The 22,695-nt window shown below is 40.8% G+C and overlaps 1 protein-coding gene across 1 annotated transcript in view; it reads right to left on the bottom strand.

Moving 5' to 3' along the window:
• Window positions 1-1,396: 1,396 nt before the first annotated feature.
• cep128 (centrosomal protein 128) overlaps window positions 1,397-22,695 on the bottom strand; it is a 41,409-nt gene continuing 20,110 nt past the window's right edge. The window contains exons 18-25 of the mRNA XM_084377410.1: window positions 16,382-16,441; window positions 13,959-14,151; window positions 11,024-11,073; window positions 8,964-8,987; window positions 6,212-6,289; window positions 5,262-5,375; window positions 3,007-3,115; window positions 1,397-2,225 (exon numbers count right to left, since the gene is read on the bottom strand). Coding sequence (XP_084233536.1) covers window positions 2,152-2,225; window positions 3,007-3,115; window positions 5,262-5,375; window positions 6,212-6,289; window positions 8,964-8,987; window positions 11,024-11,073; window positions 13,959-14,151; window positions 16,382-16,441 — 702 coding nt within the window. The 3' untranslated portion in view covers window positions 1,397-2,151. The remainder of the gene's footprint in view (window positions 2,226-3,006; window positions 3,116-5,261; window positions 5,376-6,211; window positions 6,290-8,963; window positions 8,988-11,023; window positions 11,074-13,958; window positions 14,152-16,381; window positions 16,442-22,695) is intronic.

Below are 22,695 nucleotides of genomic sequence, written 5' to 3'. Positions count from 1 at the left end.
ACTAAGCTGTCAATTAAAGCCCCTTTTCTTCTCTTTGAATATTACATGCTGCTGAACAAAAGACACCTGCAGAAGCTTTTAAAGACGAGGATTTGTGTTGTTCAGCTGGCACAAAGCCCCAAAAAGCCCAAAAGCTTGAATGTAGTAAAAGTGCATTAAATCATTTTTATTTTGTGGGAGTTTAGCTTCACTAATTCATACTTGTGTCTTGTTTTTAGTGTTTTTCAAAGCCGCGCTACTCGAGAGAAAAAACGACTTTTGGTGTTGAACTGAATTATTACCACATGGTGAAATTAATGTAGCTTTTTTTGGAGAGTAATCAACCACAGCAGCAGCACATTTAAATCACTCTACAGCAACAAAGGACAGTCTGCTGCGGAGTCCTGAAACTGACTCAATGAAGTCAAAATATAACCGAATACATTAACACTTATTGTTAATCGCATACTTAAAAAGGGATTATAATGAATGTAAGGACAATTGGGAAATTGCTAATAAATGCTAATTTATTTCTACTTTATTTCATTTGTGTTTTATCAACTGATTGGTGATAAAGAAAGAAAAAAACAACCACATCAGAGCTCAGAGGAAAAGTATCAGGCTTAAAATGTTGTTTTTTTCTGTTTTCTATCAATTATGCACATTTTAATTATTTAAAGCTGCTGTAAGCATTGTAGTCGTTCTAGTTAACCTCTTGTACAGTTTCAGTTTCCCTCCTCTTTATATCACCACATGAACACACAGCGGGAATCGCCAGACGCGGCAGCAAACAGGAGGATCCCGACAGGATCGCCTCATCGTGGAGTTCTCCGTCCTGATTGGATAAAGTGTGCAGGATACGAGTAAACGTATTTTCTCTTGTGCTATATGAGCAGGAGGAGAGAGACACGGGTTACTGACCAAACACTATAACAGTGATTACTGTTGGAATAAAGAGCTATTTAACTCTTACTTTAATAAAACACTTACAGCAGCTTTAACAGACAACATTATTTAGTGATGTATTTAGTTATATTTTTGACTTTTTTAGACATTTGGCACGTTCAGGGCTTCATATCTGCCAGAATGTTCAGTGTTGTTTCAGTGTGTTTGGTCAGCTTCATACAGTACACCATCTAACAGTACCTTCCCTAAGTAGCACGCAAATTCTCGAAACATGCGGCTCAAACAAGATTATGTACAACTTTGAGGAGTGTTTGCACAGCAGGTGCTGTGTTTATGCCTTTGAAGTGGAGCAGTAAATTAAAAAGAGGACAGCTCTCTCTCATGTGGCTATAGGTTGTTCTCTCCGATGGAGGATTTTAGCACAAAGCACAAGATATACCGGTGGGACTCGCCGGAGTCTCTCAGCTGCTGCAAAGCAAACACTTCACTCTGAAATGAAGGGGACATCAAGTGTGCTTATAAAACCAGATATTTAGATTCATGGGGGATTTATTCATAGTGCGTACGCTTCTTTCGTATTTCATAAAAAATAGGATGACATCTCTTTGTGCTTATTGTTTGTTTTTACAAATATATAGTGTATGAAACAGAAAAAATAGAAAGCCATAAAGAAAATTGGACAGTACATTTTTAAAAAATAGAAAAACAAAAGATCTGTCACATTTTCATGATGAAGACAAAACAGTGTATCATTAAAAACTGCATATTATTCAAAAGGCACCAGTAGAGTTATACTAAATGATTTCACGACAAAGATATTATAAGATGCATTATAACAAGAGTATAGATCCGTCATATGGTAAACAATATTCAAAACATCTGTGTCAGTTAAACAATGGCAAGAAATGTAACAGAGAAACTACTTGGTTTGACCTTCTTCCAATCCATTAAATACATTCAACTCAGGTTCTTATAAATAACATTTAAACACTTCACAGTATTTCCTCCTTTACAGTGTCCAAACTTATATGTCGAAGTATGTCTCAAAGTTTGATGTGAAATGTCACAGTCTTACCCCCCCTGCTCTTGAGCACCTTCAGTGATTGCCTGGCTGAGGTAGTCGAGGAGGATTAGTGTTGAGTGTTGGGCCTCCTGGTTCAGTCCAAGTTCTTTGTTCTGGATGAGCACCAGGCAGGTAGAATCAGCTGTAAGCACCGTGTGTTTGGCTTTGTAGAGATACAGATAAAAGGTTCACTTAAGGTCGAGCTAATCTGACAGGGGTCTGGCCCCGTTGACTGTGGAGTCATCCAAGTCTGAGCTGGTCAGGCGTTTGTGAGGAGCTGTGGCAGTGGGAGAGAGGGAGGGGAGAAGGGAGAGAAAAGATTATATTCCCCCGTCTGTCTATCAACCAGTCCCAGCCCAGAAAGTGTGGGAGTACTACCGAGTGTTCCCCCTGTATTGTTAATGGATCTATTCCATTACAACTAGTACCGTGCTCTGCCAAAGCAGTCATGAATACATGTGGTAATTGCATTGTATATTAACACTGGTGTTAAATTGGCAGAGATATGTTTTGGCCACCATAATTCTTGGAGGTAAAACAGACACAAAGCCACAGAAAGTACACTTCTATCTCACTGTGCCAAATATCTGTAAGCAGCTTAGAAAAGTGCTTCGAGTGATTGTGGCTCTGAGCCACTGGCAGTGATACAGACATACACACTTCCAGAGAGCAGTGATGGAAAGTTTGAGCTCTGAGAGACATGTTAAAATACTGAATAGAGAAGTGACCGTGCTCCAAGACTGTCGGGCTTAACTTTATCACCTATAATTATGTATATCACAACTTAAGCCTTGTAAAGATACACTGAACTGGGGACGTCAGCAGTGCTGAAACAAATGATGAACATTATTGTGTCTTAAAAAATAAACTGGATTTTCATTTTAGGCCACGCAGCCACAGTGCAGATATATGCAGACAAAACTATTTTAAATACAGGGACATGTTTTCAAATTATCTCGCAATGCAGAGATGCAGAAAAAAACCTGTCTACCATCAAACCGACCCATAGATAAGCTGTCAGAGCGCAGGTTTTGCAGCTTCAGTATATAAATACTCACACAGGGTGTCAGATCTCAGCGTGCTGCTGAGGAACGTGCTGGTGCCTTTGATGGAGGAAGAAAGAGCAGCAAGTTTTAGGCTCCTGGAAGTGGCGTCCAGCTTCTCGTCCTGGAAGACAGGAGGACACAGTAACTGACAGGGCTAAAAGCATTCAGTTAGCAGCACAGTGTGGCTGTAATGCACGTTACACAACAGAGAAAAAAAAACGTGTAAAGAAAAAGAAAACGTGATATTTTTAGATCTATCGGGTGGTGCCAGCAAACAGACAAATCAAAACATTTTTGGCCACAGTACAACTCAGATTCAGCTCGTCAGGTTCACTCCTACATTGCCAGACTCACAAAAACAGACAAACATCTCAACAATTGCTGGGTTACTATGAAGTTTTATATGTTTAAGGTTGAAATAAATCGTTACTTAAAATATGGAGTGAGAGGGAGGTCAAGACATCAGAGGCAGCGGAGCTTATACAGCCAGAATATTTACACATCCAACGTGTTGAATTAACGGTTTATTTTAACCTTACCAGGGTTTGTGATTGTTGGGACACTGAAAATATCACCCAAGAGTTTAAATAAATTGTGTTTTAAGAGGATAACATTCCTGTAAATAAATTAATTTCACAAAAGCCATGTCATGGCTGTTTCTGGTTGATCAAAAAAGGATTTTACCCTTTAACAAAAAGGTCTATCTCTATAGGGATCCTTTCCGTAATGCTGTCAGACACGGTGCTGTCGTGGCAAAATTAAGCACTTTTAGAGGACTTACTTTGACAATTGAATTTGCCCACAAGGATTACACTGCAGCCCGTGTCACGGCGGCCAGCTGAGGCGAGCTTTTGGACCACTTCCAAAACTGTTTGTAGCTTTTAGTCATTCAGACAACAAAATCTATAAATGTAACAGGTTTTAAAAAATACCAGGATTTCCCTTTAACTTCTCATCCAGCAGCGTAATCACATCAAATTTAATCCGTCTAATACTGTGATTTATGACCTGCAAAACTAATAACATCCCCATCTCTCCCAGCTGTATTTTTGGTTTCGTGCCAATTAGCAACTATTAGCATGTTAACATTGTAAACGTGTACCTGCTCACCATCACCATGTTAGCAGTGTCACTGTGAGCACATTGCCATGCTGGTGTTAGCACTGAGCTCAAAACATCATAACTCTGCTGTGTTAAGGTACAAACCAAACAGGGTCGAGCGAGGGGTGAGGAGCTGCCCAGCTTTACTGACCTGTCATTGCAACCAGCAAAGGAAATAAATTCGATGACACTGATGTTTAGTGACAGACCAACTGAGAATGTAGCCACACATACAGCCGATAAAATGTTCTGGTTGGGAAGTGATTTGAGTTTCTCCATGGACTGTGTGCGCCCCCGGTTGATAAAAGCTGCTTTTACAGACATTTATTTGCCTGTGAACATGAAGGTAATAGTGTCCCAGCCTGAAAATATTTTTCTTAATATTTTGTGATTCTGTTACAAGGTCACTGTTGTCTCTTGATTTCTTTTATCCTGTACACATACAGGTGTTTTTAAGCAGAGAGCCACTATTACATTCAGCGTGGAGCTGTTTGTTGTTATTGGCACTTCTGACACTGATCAAGATGGAAGTCTCGTAAAGACACTCCATCCATCCTTTTCCCCTAAACAAACCTCGGGTGGGCAGCAGCTATTAAACTAATGCAATCGCCACTTATCGCTCGACATGGGAGTCATTTTGGCAAACCAACAGGGTAATCTGGCAGATTAAACCATTTAAAAAGTGACTGCATAGCTGTTTAGGGCAGGTTGAAAACTGCTGATGGCAATCAGCTGTCAACAATGATGCCTTGATGGCCCCCTTGACGGCTTTCTGGCACAGAGAATGACTGTAGCACTTAAAAGTGACTGGTAAAATTCAGGTTGTGTTTGAGTGTACATTTGTGCCATTGCTCAAGCTCGTCCCACTCTGTCCATCCATGATGCATTACCAGCATGTGAAATTATTCATTTATTCATACAAGTTGCAAATTAGGTGCAGTGCACACATTGGCACCGGTGTGGGCGAGCTAGACTCATAAATGGCTCTCAAAGTCAGGCTATCCTTATCCAAACCGCTGCTGTTGAACAAAGCAGTGCAATTAGTGACTGAAATAGAAAAAAGTGTGGGTTGTTGTTGGGGAGTGCAGCCTCTTGTACAACAGTATAAAGCCCGTTTTTCTACAGTACAGAACCACATCTGTCTGCTGTGCGTGTGTGTGTCGTACTCTGTGCTCTTGGATTCTGCGCTTGGACTCGTCAAGTTGGTGCTGTAGGTCCCAGACGATCTCTTTGTATTTGGTGTAGCGCTGCTCTACCATTTCCCTCTGTCGCTGTGACTCCTGAAGGCACAAAATGGAGGCTGTGTCATAACAGTCGACCGCAATGAAGACACAATTGTCCTTTACGAGGCCAAAAAGACGAAAACTACTGAGCATTTAAACCTCAGGCTTTAACCTCATATATAATAAAAGAACATCACTGAAATGATTACACAACATTGATTCACTTCGTGTGAAAATAATAAATGTAATACAAGACTATTCCTTGGTGGTTCTCTGCATGCATGTTTATTTAATATGTATTAATGTTTCATATTTCACTGCTCCTACAGTTGGATTTCAACTACTGTATTTTATTAGGGGTGCAATGATTCTCCAAATAAATGTTTCAGTTGAGACCTTGGTTTTTGAGCCACGGTCCAGTTCATATCATGGTTTAAGAAAAAAAAAGCATAGAAAAATAATATCAAGAGCAGTTCAAAGGTAGATTAACTTTCAAAATAAACCTAAACACACAACTTCACTAAGTTAACAAAAATGAGTAAATGAATAAAAAAATACTTCTCTTCAGACCATATTAACCAAGTACAGCAAAAAGTCTTTGAAAAGATGGATTTGAAGGGAATGTGACACAAAGTTTTGTAATTTATGAGCAAACCCTGACACCATGTAGAGTGCAACAGGAGCAGGGTCATCACGGAGTAACAGTCCAGCTTGACAGGACTGATGCTAAACAGCAGTAAATGAAAAGAGTTTTCTGACACATCAATATGAATCTGTTTAAAAGTGAAGGTACCAGAGATGAAACTGTGGCAGTGTGAGTGGTGGCTTTGGACTTTGTTTCAGAAGCATTAAACTGCTTTATTTTCAACAACAAAAGCTTTTAGTGAACCCACCTCCAAATCTTTGAAGTTCTCCATCAGACATTGTTTCTCTGGAATTGCCTCCAAGTGGTTCAGGGCCACTCGTGTGTTCTGTAAACCACACACACCAAAACAAAATCTGGTCATTATCATAGCAAATATTAGTGTCTTGGTTTGTCTAACATTGGTATTTAGCCATTTAACTGCAGCCATTTAATTCTGCAACAAATAAAAACATGACAGTGTGAGAGATTTAACTGAGAAATCAACACAAAATCTGTGTTTGTGCTACAATTAATCAAAAAAAATATCCAAAGTCATTCATTTGGACGTGATTCTTTGAACGAGCACTTAAAAAAAAGCATTAAGACCACAGATGATGTTTAGTGTAATGATTTTAATTATAAATGTCTTCTAGCATCATTTTAAAAACAAAGAAATCAAGTAAAAATCATGAATTACCATGTAAGGGACAAGCTGAAAGCACTGCAATGCTTTAGCTAAATAGTAAAAGGAGAATTACCGCTGGTAAATACTAGGGCTACATCCCAGTTCCCTTAATTACCTCCCCTTCCTCTCATTTGTTTTCCTTGTTCCTCAGCACTTCTTATTTACGACCAAGAAAAAAGATGAAAGAAAGAGATGCAAGGACGAAATAATGGATCAAACACATATTCAGTAAAATGAGACGTTGTTCCCAGTCAAAGGTCACCTGAAGCAATGATTACTGATGATGGCTGCACAGCTGGATCTGCTGTCCGTGGGCTTTAACTGCTCTGTGGCGGCCACTGATGCCTTTGTATTTGCAGAGATAATGGGATGTACTATCCAAATAACAAGCGTACACAGCTGATACTGTTTTTCTGTTTTGTTGTGTCCCTTTTGATCAGCACATTAAAGAAATCACCTAGATCGCCTTTTTCCACCTACGCAACATAGTTAAAATTAGGTCTACTCTGTTCATGGCTGATGCAGAGATCCTAATTCATGTCGTTGTTTCGTCTCGATTGGATTACTGTAGCGTGCTGTTGTCTGCTCTACTGCTCACTACTGCTAAAAATCTGCAAATGGTTCAGAACGCTGCAGCGAGAATCCTAACTAAAACCAGAACAATCTGATCATATTTCACCAATTTTAGCTTCACTTTATTGGCTCCCTATCCATGTCAGATCAGACTTTAAGGTGCTTCACATGCCTTATAAAATTGTAAATGGTCTTGCCCCTTCATTATCTGTCTGATCTCATTATCTCCCATCCCTTGCTTTATGCTCTCAGAATACAGGGCTCCCCAGAGTTAAAAAGAAGTCAGCGGGCTGCAGGGCCTTTTTTCCTATCATTCCCCCTTTTCTCGAGAATAATCTCCCTGCTGACATCAGACAGTCTGACTCAGTTGAGGCCTTTAAATCTAAGCTAAAAACTCTTCTCTTTGAATTAACTTTCAATTAAGTACTTATCCTGCTGAACTTCAGGCCTAGTAACTGTTACCATTTGAGTTCTGGCAGATCAGTCTAGATTCATCTATTATATGGTATGATAGGTAGAAAAAGGTTCACGGCTGGAGTGAATGGAGTGAGTGGTTGTTTTCTGCTCTCAGTCCATCTCTAGCCCATCTCTCACAGTCTATACAATCCCAATTCAAACACTGGTTTAAAATCACCTCAATATAATATATGGTGAATTTATAATAATTGAACATGAGTGAAATGTTAAACACTTAAATGCTTTATAAACCATTTATCAAGCACATTTAAAGGTTGTCTAACAGTCAAATAATGATATAATTTTTTAACTATACATTTACAATTTATTAATAATGTTATTGTTAAGTGTTATACAAATATTTCCTTTTGATTTCTATCATATTCACTGTAGCATGAACTAATAATGGTGTGCTCAAGCCCACATGTTGCCAGCCATGAAGTCATCCCGCCTGCTCAATTCAAAAGCTAATTGAGGACTTTTGTTGCGACAGACTCACTCAGTGCAATCTTTGATTGAGTAACTACTCTGGTAGCACTCCATTCTATTCATGCCCGCACTGTACATTTCAATAGCCTTCCCATTCCCCATTCAGATGGAGCATTTAAGCATCAAAAGAACTGGTTGTTACAAGGTGTCACACTGATTGCTACACTGAAAGGCACAATGACACACAAGCAAGACTGTTGGCTGATCCGCACTACCCACACTGACTGGAGGACATCCTGCCGCTGTGTTGTTGTGGTAAGCAGAAAATTATTGGACTTTCAAAGTGGTCCGAAGTATTTTCTCTTCTCTCTCACAGCAGCTAATTGAAAATTCAAAGTGGTAACATAATTGTGATGGATGGACAGCTTCATCCATTTTTTTTCCCCCCAAGTGAGTAAAACGCGTGTGGGTCAATACAAGCTTTCAGTAGTGCTAAGTAATTTTGGGCTGACATCTAATAGCTGATTAAGGATGTTAGTGGTGAACATTAACCGTGTGGACGGTGAGGTCAATACTGTACTGTCAGGACAGCTTGGTTCTTAACCCCATCAGTAAGACTTATGATGATTAACAGAGCTCTGAGCCTTGACTAAAGCAATCATTTCCAACCCTCCGTAAGCTTTGTATGGGTTGTTAAACAAACATAGCCTCAGGTGAACCTGCCCACACAGCTGCGTCAAATCATGCTGAAAGTCAACATGACTTCTTGATTTAACAACTCCAGGGCACTTCACTTCACAACAGGTTATTTAAACTTGAATATATATACACACCAATTTTATTATGCATTACTTTGAATCAAGAAATCAAACCTTACCATCTCTAGGTCCAATACACGGTCCTGTTAAGACACAAAAACAGGAATAGCAGTTTATACACATAAAAGTGAGATCCAATACCAAATTAAAGGTTAACTCCAACTTTACACATGAAAGTGTGTTACTACAAATGTGAAAATAAGTGTAAAGTCTTTTGAGGCTCCAGAGGAAGCTGCATGAAATCTGATAAATTGCCACCAGCAACATATTTTAGACAGAAAATAGGCTTTATTGGCAACCCATTTTATATGTGTTGCCAAAGCACGATTAGATTAGGAAAAAGTTAAAAGAACAAAAATTCACTCAGTGGCTGTTGCATTGTGGGTAATGTAGACTCTGGTCTAGCATTGCACTCCTGTAACACTGTTAAAAACCAATAATCAAGATAGCTTTTTTTATTGCATTGTTTTCCTTTTCAAAACCTGGTGCCTACATTACCCATAATGCAAACTTGCCACTGAGTGACATCACTGGAGGAAATTCATCAGACTACATGCAGCTTCCTCTGGAGCAACAAAAGGCTTATTATTATTTTTTTCACATATGCAGAAGTTCTCCCCAAGACCTGTAAACACACTTAAATGTGTCTAATTGGTGGAGTTACCCTTTAAAAAGGTCCAAAGAAAGTGAGGTTTCCATGTGTTTTCTGCCACACATCCATTATAAGCAGGTCGTGAGTGGGTACTGTCTACTCAGGCATGTGAGTGCTGACCAATCAGAGCAAACTGGGCTTCTCAGGAGTGTTCAGACAGAAAAGGCGTGAATAGGGGTGCAGTGTGAGCAAAATAATGTGTTTTCAGAACGGTGTGTTAACTTTTCTCATAGACACCCCAAATTAAAGTATTTACCTGAAAATGAGCATAATATGGGACCTGTACGGCTCAAACTAATACAAACGAGCCCAGACAGTAAGTCCAGGTAAATGCTCAAAATGGCAGATAATAAGAGAGAAACCCAGTGTGTGTGGGAGAACAGTGACAGAAGAGAGGGAGAGTGTTCCAACAAATAGGTACCAAGGGACGGAAACGCAGGGGGGCTAGGGAGAGTCTGTAGCACACAACAGGCTTCTTATCACACACACCGACACACACACACAAAGACAAACCGCTCTCGCCGCTCATCCAGCTCCTGACTGATGTTCCCTCTCTAACGATGCATAAGTGATGCTATGCCTCTTATCTGCCACTCAAACACACACCTGCTCTTCCCCCCGACCGGCTGCCTCTCCCCCATCTGCCTGTAATGTGTTGACGGTTTGTAACAAGGGTACTTTCTTTCCCTCAGCCCACACCCCTCCCAGATTCTTACTCGTCTGCGTCCCTCACTCTATCAGTCTTTCCTCTCTACATCTCTCTCTCCTCATCCTTCATAATTAAAAGCTCGGCTGGGTCTGAGAGGGCTGATTAATTGCACACGAGCTCTGGCAGGTGCCATCATGCAGCCACAGATGGGACCCGGGTATCCAACACAAACACATGCACGTTCACAGAGGTACAAACACACCTTTGGAAAGAACAAATGCTTAGCAGACATTTTAGTGTGTGTGTGTCTGTGTGTGTGTGCTTGTGAGCATGTGTTTCACTGTTTAATGGTGAGGAAAGGGCCGGTGAGGTGCTGGGGGCCAGTCCAATCCAGACTAGGTGAGTTGGTGGCCTGCCAAATGTAGATGCTGCGGTATTGAAAGACAGAGACAAGGCCTCTGGTGGCTTTTAAACTCCAAGGCCTCGTGTCTGCAGTAATTAGCTACTTGTCCAAGCAAGGCTGCAAGGAGTCTGTCAGGCCCGTGGCTGTGTACTAATGTGTGCAGCACTGCATCACAGAGCTCAGATGACTAAAGCCCAGCAGTTGCTCAAAAAACAACCCAACAGATATGCAAAACAGAAAGAGATTTTGAAGGCAATGTGGTGCATAAACAGAATAGTACCAGCTGTCTGTTTTTGGCTACATAATCGAAATTAGGGCCAGCTGGATATTAAAAATCTATCATTCATGGCGCAGATTTACAGACACGAATGAACAGACAATCAGATAAGGATTAATAAAGATATAAAATGCTAACCTGAAGGCTCCTCATTTCTTCCTCCTTCCCGCGACTCCTCTCCAACAGCTCTGAAAAAAACATTGCAGTTGAATTTGCCTGTAGAGAAAAGTGGCAAGGGACTGACCCTTTTTAGCAAATAGCTGTACAGTTAGGATTGGTAGAAACGGCTCTACTGTTTGAGGGAGCACTCAAAGTCTAGTCAATACCAATAAAATACAGCAAATAAGTAGTAGACTGGGTGCTTTTTTCACAGCAGACATTTTCACTGTCAAAGCAGGAAAAGCACAGGTGTGACCAATAATGTTAGAGGTGGCTCCATTCCTTTAAGTGTCCCAGTTAGCCATGTCAGAGTGAGCAAGCACGGTACTGGATAAAATGGAACAAGCTCAACTAAATGGAATAAAGCCTGCACCTGTGACTTTCCTGCTTTGACAAGTCAAAATGTCTGCTGTGAAAAGGGTTTATTAAATAACTAAATAACCCCAAATGATCTGTTTTACCAATTTCAATCTATGAAAAGGAAAAGTAGGCTCAGTCACTAAACCTCCGAGCAGATCAACAAAACAAAAAAAAATAAATTAGTGTCATTGTCGTGTGGTGAATGCCACTCACCCAAATATGTTCGACTGTCTCGATTATTCTTACCCGAACAGGTGGAGGAGAGACAGACTCTGCGTGTGTTTGTTGTGGAAAGCAACAGCAAATTGCTTTTAATCACTATCACTGCTTGTTTGTTTAATGAGGTGTTAATTTGGAGGAATAACTGATTTCATTTAGAAACAGAATTCTATTAAGCAAATGCCACAATATTATAAGTTTACTTTTATTGGCATTATGCAGAGCAGAATACGTTTTAATGAAATGGCGGCAACACATTGTCAGAATAACAAAGAAGAAGAAAATCATTATGAAATATAATCATAAAGTAAAATTCTTCCACTAAAAAAATCTCATTGTTCCAACCTCTGTGTTGACTTTTGATGAATATATTGTTTGAATTAACTCTTGCACTATTAATGACGGCTTCAAACATGACTCAGCCAATACAAACTGAGAATCAGAGAGGATCCTTTAATAATCTGAGAAGCTCTGCACACATACATTAACATACTGATATCTCATTGGGTGTTCCCAAGTTCACGATGTAATTACCTGGGGGTGACTAAATCTCCATCTCCTCAAGCAGGTGTGCGTATAAACAAACATACGTCTTACGCTGGCCAACACACTTGACTTAATTCTTAGCGAAACACCAATTCTGGCTATGAGACAAACAGATGTTTGACAAACACCCAGTCACATCTCACTTTAAGCTTTGGTTAAGTCCTATAAGGTTAGAACTGCTGTTACCTACACATGCAGGGAAGCCCTTTTTTAAAAGTAAAGGCCACTAGAGAGCCCTGCTCAAGTGATTAAAAGACTGCAACCACAATCTGACACTCAATTACTGTATATCACACAAGGCTTCTGCAGGGTGCTGACATTAACACTGATGAGCAGACAAGTAGTTATAATAAATCTCATAAGAAAACAATTTCCAGATTGTTAATATAACAGGCAGCAAAAACAACAATCAGTTGTGATGTCGACAGGTAAACTTAAATATAATTTAGCGTTTGCCTCATTGCATGGCTGAGTATTTTGCTACAAATTCATCACGTCATTTGCGCTCATCACAATGTACGTATTCATGCATGGTGGGGATTTGTACGTCTTGTCTTCCTCTGCAATAATCACAACAAGAGAGCAGCTGAGCAACCACTTTACTGAGAAGCCACATTCAAAGCACAGCTGATAAAATCTTAATTTGCACGCCTTCGGTTCAAATAACCAGATCCTGAAGCTGTTGTGACATGCAGATTACTCTTAAGTCTAATTACTACAGAGACCATATCAGTGCTTCTGCCTGCAGTGAAGACAGACGAGGCTACTTGTGTCAAATGGCTGATTGCGTCTAAAGACAGAGTGAACCGTGTTTCTAAAGGGGGTCTGGAGATGAGGCCGGATCACCCGATGTCTTATCTAAATGGTGCAATACTACCGCTATAGCCAAAAAACAGAGTGAAATTACAGACGGTTGATTATCTCTGGTACAGGTGTTCTATCTCCCTGTTCATGTCTACATCTCTCTCTCTCTCTCTTTATGGTCTCACTGTGTCTTTTAACTCCCTTTCTCTCCGTTAATGGAACACAAATTAGGCCCTTGTCCCTGTATTGTTCAGATGAAGCACTGAAAACAAGTTGCTCTTCCTCCGGCAGTTAGAGCTCATTAGGAGAAATTCAGTCAAAAATGGGACTTGGGACGGTGGAAAAACAAGACCATTTCCCACAGAACTCTCAGAGTTCACGCACATTAAGACGCTCTCTCAAACATTTGTAATCATAAATAGACAGGCCTGTGTGCACGGCCTCAAAAACAATGCAGCAGATACACAGGCACAGACGGCCATTTTAACAAGCATCCATTACAACCCAACACTCTGTGACAAAAAGACTTCGGTAATATGCAGGCATTTAATTATTAATTGCTTTTAATTACGGGATGATTAAAATGTAAATGAGTGAGGACGAAAACAGGAAGTCAGCGTCTGACTAGGCTGTATCAATCAAAAGGACTACTGGTCCAACAGTCGAGGAATGACTTTATTTTCATTAAGAGCTTGCTATGGTAAAAATTCATGTCGTTTCAATGTCTTAAATTCAACAGGCACGGACAACCGAAGAATTTCAGGTCCAACGCTTCCTTTATAAATCGGGTATTAGCCGCCTAATAAAGACGACAGAGCCCGACTTACCTCACATGATGCTGTGCTTTGACATTTTACACTGGGTGTGTAAATGACTCACTGGCACGCACTGAGACACAAAATCATACTCTACATTCTTACTTACTTCCTGAGTTTGAGTGAAATCAACGTGCAGGTATTTTACTCATTCACAACTGTTTGTGTACCTCTCTTTTCAGTGCTGAGCGAGTGCAGCAGCTTCTCCTGATGGTCCAGGCGCTGCAGGAGAGCCGTCTGCTCTGAGTCCCGGCTCTGCCTGAGTGCCTTCAGCTGATCCCGGGTTTGTTGATGCTGCTTCTTTAGGCACCGTTCTCTCACGCTGCCCTCACGCACCTCCTCACACAGCCAGCGGAGCTTGGTCTGGTTGGTTAAATGAATAGAAAATCAATGCATGATTGCTTTTGACAGGGGTGAAGAAGGATGGGCTTTGTGGGCTCTTACAGTAAAGTTTATATGAAAATTTTAAGGGGATCAGAGCATTAGGAAAGAGGCATTACTAGGGACGTTTCTGCGTTTCAGACCTACCTTCTTTTAAACAATTTTTCCTTTCATACTCATATAGGGCTGTGCACCTATGTTTTTCTGATGTAGAAGTCTGCACACTAATTAATGCAAAGGACATCACAGGACCTTAATTAAATCACAAAAACTGCCTGATATAAGAAAATCACAGGGGAATCCTGTTTTCCCTTGAAAGCCAAATTCTTTCACAGAGAAGATACATCTTAATTTCTCTTTTATTTCAAAGGCTTTTTGCTCCAGTACTGTCCGTGCTCCGAGTTTACAATTCTCTTGAAACCAACGTGCCATCATAAATCATTTCTTTATTAAATCAGTCCCATGCTAATTATTTGACCTGTTAAAGCGCTTGGCTAATGGCTGTCAAGCGATTGTCGAATAAAGTCCTGCAAGCAAACAATAAATCTGAGAACACTGCTTTACCTTTTCTTGCAACACACGTTAAAACTTAACACAACTGTACCTATAAAGCCATTAAAAACTATGATTTTAAACAACTCCGCTCTTGAATGTAACTGTTTAAGTGTTGTTTGTTCATCATTTTTGTAATTTGTATGTATTTATTCTGTTTTAAAGGAGACCTATTATGCTTTCTTTTTGTTTTATTCCTTTTCTTCTGTGTTTATTATACTGTAGGTTCTTGTGCATGTAAAAGTCTTGAAAGTTTAAAATCCCACAGTCCACACAAACAGAAGCTCCTGTCTTCAACAGAAAACACTGCTCCTGAAGTGCCTGAAACATCTCGTCAGTAGTCTAGTCTTCAATTCTGTGACTCTGTGACATCACACATCTCCATGTCCTGGCAAGAATTAACTTCGCACAGCTGCTCTGTTGTTGTAAGCTGTGCTGGCTCAGGTGTGTATGAGCTGACCAGTCAGAGCAGACTGGGTATTCAGGTAAACCTCAACATATAATCATTATTTTGTCATTTTCAGAAACATTTAGAGTGAGCTAGATTTCAAGCCCAGCCAAAATTAGTATGATAAAAGCTGTGAGAAAACACAGTGGCCCAGTCGCAGTGGTGTGGAGCACACTGTCAATGCAACAGGTAATGTACATACATATACAATGCTTCATTCGAACAGTTGCTTGAGCCATGCAAAATGATCGGTGAAATGGGAATTGTAACTGTACTCTATAAGCCTGTAAATCATATGTAGATTTTTTCCTAACATAAAAATGGCTAACTAGGGAGCTAATTATCTCTGTTGTTCTCTAGTGTTTTGCTCTTGTAAATGCACAGTGCTCTGAAAGCTTTCTGACAGCAGATATACATTATGGTGATAAACACTATGAATTGTGCAAACACATTTTAACACAGTATCATGCATCACCACCACAGCCATAATTACATGTTTCTTTCGTGGAGCACATCATTGAAATGTGAAATTGAAACTGATTTGTCTTGGAAAGAAGCCAGGAGGCAACCATTGCTGCAAATGAGAAGAAGATAACTGCAAGAAGGCAATACATTACATAAAAAACTGCATCCAAAGTTCATTAATTAAAAGAGAGGCTCACTAAAGGGGAACGTCACGTTGACAGCGATGCTGGCTCAGAGGAATGAAAACTCGAGAAATAATGCACTATGACTGAAGTTGTAAGGGTAGTAAAATTTACAGTTGTCCTTGCCCTTATGATTATTATGGAAACATATTCTGTCACAAATCCCTGAACTTCATAGTTTCATTATGATCACTGCTGACTCTCACCACACATCAGTGCTCAGCTGAGGAAAGTGGTTTCTTCAACAATAAATCATCTTCTCTGCGAGGTCACACTACAGCAAATGTTTGTTTAAACAAGCAACATACAGAAATGTATACAACAATGCGACCATATGTGGTTGGAACAATACTTTTATGTTTGCAAGGGCGTAAAAACTGATTACATAAATTCTATGCTTTGGTCCTTCATTAATCTTCTATATAGTGTAGGCCTGTATATACGTGTGATGCTCGTGGTAATAGTGCCGCATGCTTCATCTTGTTTGTTTTTCTCACTTATGTAAGTGATTAATCAGAAAAATCCCTTGTATGGAAGGCAGCACTACTGCATGTAATAATCATACCTTTGTCTCAGCAAGCCAGCGGTGGGGGTCTTTCACTAATCCGGGTTTCTGGGAGATCGCCTGTTAGAAGTAGAACAAAGATTAGCTATGCGAGCTTAGCTGTCTTTGTTATCATGCATTAAAAAGATGCTCTTCCAAAAGCCAACAATGCAATGGAGTGCAAAGAGCTCTTGAGGTTGGGATTTTATGGATGTATAGGTTGTCTTAAAAAGACACAAATATATATAAAGCAACATCCTAGAAGTAAAAAAATGCAAACAGACAAAAATGAAATTGTATTGGAAAATGTGAATGGACAAACAACCGAATAAAAAACAGAAGAGCAGCCCCCTGTCAAACCCTTAACTTTGTGAAGAACAGCTTCTGCCAACTTAAATTGGCGTGCGCGTGTGTTAAACAGCCTATGACACTACACACGCTGGTGCATGCACACACACCTACACACAGAACTTGTGTGTGTGTCATAAAAATGAGCTCAGGGAGTATGTTCCATCCTGCCCAGACAAGCTTGTCAGCATCAGCAATACAAACTGACTGTCTGCCAGCTCCTAATGACTGCTGACACACACACACACACACACACACACACACACACACACACACACACACACGCACACACACAGAGAGAAAACCCACTCTAACGACAAAAAGACACTCAGATACACAGATAAACACAGTCACAAAACGAGATGGCACTCAGTTCAAAGCACTCCTCTGCCAACACTGCAACTGTTGATATGTGGTATTTTCACCAAAGGTTAACAGTCCTGTCTACGCTTCATTACAAGCTTGTTTCACATGAGGGGATGAATGCATGCGTACACGAACATTAGACATGCCTATTCAAACACAAGCCACATTTAACTATTTGAAATGTCCATTGTATCTCCATGTAGCCAGTAAGATCTCTGTCCTTACAGTGGCCATTAGGGTAGCACAAGTATTGGAAAAAAGTAGTTTGTTTATTGCCATTTTTTGAATAATGACAGTGGAGATACAGACAGGAAACATGGAGAAATAGCAGCAAATGATACGCAACAAAAGATCACTGAGCCTGCAGGACTACTCAAAGTGGCAGCTTGATCCAAACAGAAAAAAGCTCTCCCATGACCTACTGCCCTCTCTGATTTAGCAAATAATGGAGAGTTGGTCATTTTATATGTCTACAGATGATGAAGCAAGACAAAGCAGTCATTCATACCAAAAACGGCCCTGAGTTATAAAAACAGAGGGGGCTGTGTTGGTAGTGGTGTGTTGTTTCAGGTACAAATGAAATAGGTCCAAGGAAGTCCAGTTTGATTAAAAAATTGAAGTTGAGGCTTACCAGAGGGAAGGAGATCACTGCGCAGCGGTGTGTAATACTGACACAGGATTTGGTGGAAAACTTGTAACAGTAGCAATTATTTCATCTTTCATGGCAAAGATAACACTTTGCAGATTTTTTTGGCACAGGCAGAGATGTTTAAGAGAGGAGAGGAACCAACTAGCTAATATGTGTTGTTTCACTGATGCAGTTTAACTAATTTGGTGCAGGTGCAGACAGAATACTAATTAAAACTGCAAGCAGTGATGAACGGGCCCTCGCCCCCCCACGTACGTTGGGCTGTGGCGCCGTCGGAGGCCGTGTGCCCAGATGTGTGCTTGCCCGATGCCTGTGGAAATGTTCTACCTACTGTAAATGGGATACGTGTCACACAAAACACAACAGTGGAATATTCAGTGACTTCCTGTGTCCAGTGGGTGGCGCTATAGATATGACACAGTATTGATGCAGAGACGTATTCAGTGTGAGCTCCTCTACATGTGTGAGCAGTTTGATGCAGATGGGCAAGTGTATGTTGAAGTTATAAGGACTTCCTGCGTGATGGCGAAGGATCATAATTGACCGCACGGCCACGCCCATCAGGTGCAACACAGGCTGTTGAAGGTATGAGGATGCTGCTGAGTGAATGTGAAGTCTGTGGTGTTATATCTGTAGGACGAGTCAGTGAAAGTATGAGACTTAGAAATTGGGATCGCACAGAATGGGAAAAGCCATAAGGGAGTCATCGAAATTAATCACACCGCCACGGCCACCAGGAATAACGTAGCAAAAGCTTAGCACAACTTTGCATCATCAAGATATGAGGATGCTTCTGAGTGAATGTGAAGTCTGTGGTGTTAAATCTGTAGGACGAGTTAGTTAATGTACGACACTTAGAAATGGATTTCCTACAGAATGGGAAAAGCCATAAGGGGGTCATTGAAATAAACCGTATCACCACGCCCACCAGGAATGACGTGGGCAAAAGCTTAGCACAACTTTTCATCATCAAGGTATGAGGATGCTACTGAGCAAAGGTGAAGTCTGTGGTGTAAAATCTGTAGGAGGAGTTAGTTAATGTACGATGCTTAGAAATGGATTCCTACAGAATGGGAACAGCTATAAGGGGTCATCGCACTGCCACGCCCACCAGGTATATCGGAGGCGAAAGCTTTTCACAAGGTGTCATCATCAAGGTCTGAAGATGATATGTAGTGAGTGTGAAGTCTGTGGCGTTAAATCTGTAGGACAAGTTACATAAAGTACGAGGCGAAAACATGACAAAAAATGAATGGGAAAAGCCATAAGGGGGGCGTTAGGGGGCGCTACTGAGCTGTCGTGCTGCGCATGAGGGCAGTTGTGGTATCGAATTAATGTACTCATAGGTAAGGAGCTACGGGCCAAATTTGGTGAGTCTGCGAACATCCAAAATTCCTGCAAAATGCATTGGAAAAATTATAATTGCCGCGCGCAAATTAAGATGGCCGACTTCCTGTTGCGGCAAAAATTCTGACAAAAGAGACTCGTGCTCTGGCCCTAATAAGCATGGAAGAGAGGGACATCACACTAAGACACAGGATAACCAAGAGTCAGTTTGAAGTTACATGCCTATTAGATGATCCTGACATGTTCCTGTGGAACATAAAAAGCAAATGATTGCTACTTGGCCCCACGTTTAACCCTTGCAAAAGGTTTTGTGCAAATCCGTTTATAGTAGGGCTGCATGATATTGGAAAAAATACGGGAATTTCCTCCAGATAACTTGGATAGCCCCATTTGGAAAAAATTAATTACTCAAGATTCGGAATGGAACAACCAAAGCAAATTGATCAAGAATGATTTTGGTTCACTGTGCATGAATAGTCACTCACAAGCATCAAACTCCCACGTATCCTTCAATCGAACTAAATTATGTAATATTACATAAACATCTCTCGTAGATTAGTCAGAGAATGTGAACCGTGCGAGTTTTGCTTTTATGTCAAGCAGCAAAAAGTAGTAGCATGCATAGTGTTGTGTTAATTTGCCTCACTTGACATCGCACATCCTACGATGTGACTATTATGCATGCACACATTGCGTCAATGTTGAAACGATATATTGTGCAGCCCTAGTTCATAGGGAACTTCCTGTCACCTGCTAACACACAAACAGATGGAGCAAACCACAAATCCCATCCTGCTACACAGCAAAAGACACAAAAAATCCAGAATTCATAACAAACACAAATTCATACATACAAACTCACACAGGGCCATGAAACAAGTCAACAAAAACAGTACAAGCGTTTGTTCAAGTGCACCCTTGTGGCAAGGTGTTTACGCATGATCAACAGACATGGAAAGCAAGCAGCAGGATTTTTTGGGATTCTTTCTGTCCTATGCATAGGAAAACAACACTGTCACTACACAGGTGTCAAGCAACTTTTTCAAGATGTCGCTCAAAACCAGATCCAAGCAAAATGAATTTCCCAAGTTGTTGCAACAGCAGCTCAAAGCACAGCAATGGAGTACCGCTGTGCAGAGGTCCCAGTCTCGGGGAGTGTACGACCACATGGCAGAGCGTGTGACTGTGTGGGAGGATAAAACATGCCTCTCTATCTCTTTACTCTTTCCCGAACCATCAAAGGCAGCTCTGCGCAGTTGGCAGACAAAAAGGAGGTGAAACTGTTGAAAAACTGAACAAGTAGGCTGGGAGTTAAAAGTGCTTTCTGTGGGGTTGAAGTGAAAGAAATGCCACTATTTTCTCAGCAGCACTGCCGTGGAAACCAAGAGTCTGCCACTGCTAATTTAAATGTGTGACTCCGTGGTTTGTACGTCTCTTTCAGAAGGCGGGTAAATCTGTGACTGTGTGTCTTTGGTTACAGTTTGTTTGTTCCACCTCCTGCTGAGAAAAAGGTAAAGATGGCAGGGGTTGAAGGGAAGCAAAATGCAGAGATGTTGAGGCAAAAATCAAGTGGAAAGGACACAGCAAGATGTTTTTATAGAGATTACCAATGTGGCATTTCACTCCATTAAACTTTTAAGAGTGAAGGAAGACAGGGAAGACTGGGAAGAACAAACCGTGACAAATGTCCCAGGTTGGGTTGAAACACAGAACTTTACAGTTACACGGTGTGCACTCACTTGATCCAGCTGAGCCCAAAAGAAGGTGAGGACAGGTCGCAGGTCACAAGGAAAGACAAGAGAAGACAGACAGGGACAGGAAAGAATCCCAAGAGGAGGTATCCCACAAGGTTTAAGTGTAGGTTCTAGACTTGTATAAAGATGTGAATATTAACTTGTTGTTTTATAGAAAGAAGTCTTAGCATTTTGTTTCTTTTGGCATCTGATTTATCAACTGCCAACATACAGCAAACACCCAATCTTCCATCTGACAGCGCACTACATCAATTCATTTCCCTCTACCTTCAATGAAGCGCTGTAAAACTTCTTGCATTAGTGCTTCTAAAGAGGAGGAAGGAGGGTACCAGGAGGTAACTGAAACCTAACACAGCCTTTAACTGTTAATGATTTCCCTCATTAGGCCAATCACTTGCGAGTTTGACTTCTTTTCAACATGACAGATTACAGATGAGGCGAGGCGTTTTCTCGCATGTCTGACTGCAGCATTGCTGAACCAGATTGGGGGATCTATATGAGCAGATAAGAGCTGGCTGAGTTCATTAGCCCAGAGCAGCAGAGGAAAACCAGCTGCTAGCAAGTAGGGTGGGGTGGGGCTGTCCCATGAGGTGTTAGTGTGTGGGTATGTCCAGTTGGGAATATATGTAAAACATTCAAGTTTCTCAGTGGTACTGTAGAAACTTCACTGTGCAAAATAGGCTTTAATGTACATAACCTAACATCTACCAGGCTAGTTATATAATATGCACGTACTGTACATTCAGAGGTCTTCTATTTCATTTCAGGTATTCAAAATTGTGCACACTGCTTCTAGGACGAAATTAGGATGAAAACTCTACTACGTTTTAGGATGCTTGAATAAGTATATCTGTTTAGTGGCTGAGCCATGTTACACTATGCTGAAACTTCAAGTGTGTACCAATGATACTCTAAATGTCAATTATAGTGTGGCACTCTGTGATCCATGTCTGGGCGCAAAGAGGGAAAAAAAACCCTTTGGTTGACTTATGACCTTGACATCTCAACAGTTTCATATAGATAATATTCTAGGCTGTTTCCAGCAGTAACTGTTCCTGTGTTACATGTGCCATCAGAACTACAACGACAGTGCACAGTCAAGACTACGCAGACTGCCAACCCCTCTATTAACTCTAATACGTACGTTCGCATTTTTTGTGTGTACAAATGGCTATATGGGTGCATATATGTACCATATATATCACCTTTTCTCCAGTCAATACAGCAGTTACTGTGTACAGCGAGTTATACAGAATGTTACATGATTGTGAAGCTGTATCTTCTGATTTAAATAAAAACAAATTGTGGACAATTAAATACTTGAGGGCGAAAAGAAGACATTTGATGTTGCAGATTAATCAATGATGAGAAAAATTGTGAATTGGAGTCCTGTGGTGTTTTTCCACTAGCACTTCTAGCCATTGCAAGTCAAACCAAGCCACACCGATTTACTTTTCCATCACCAGTATTACAGTTTTTTTACAAGTTGAGTGGAGTTACGCTCACGATGGACCTGCTCCGGAGTACGGCCAAGCTGCGCCCGCCCCGTGTTCAAGCAGGCTGTGGTGACATCTCTCGACTGCGGCAAACCCATAACAAGTACCCCCCCCGCTCAAACAAGTGTGTGTCGCAATACTCAACCCAAGTCTGTGCAGGAAACCTGTCAGTTCTTTTTACCTTCCAATTGAATCTCTCTGAAAGTAAACAAGATGAGAGAAACCAAACATCTGCTGTTTCGTCGTCTTTTCTTTCAGCCATTTCGGGAGTCATGTTTAGTTACTGCTGAAATGTATGTAATGTTTTTCCTGTAATGCTGCTTATTCAATAGAACTGCAGGGATAGAGACAAGCGTGTCATTAATTAAAGACACA

This window comes from Pagrus pagrus (genome assembly GCF_965226575.1).
Source record: "Pagrus pagrus genome assembly, chromosome: 16".
Classification (NCBI taxonomy): Eukaryota; Metazoa; Chordata; class Actinopteri; order Spariformes; family Sparidae; genus Pagrus; species Pagrus pagrus.
The sequence above is the reverse complement of the archived record's forward strand: the minus strand, read 5'-3'. Positions and strand labels throughout refer to the sequence as shown.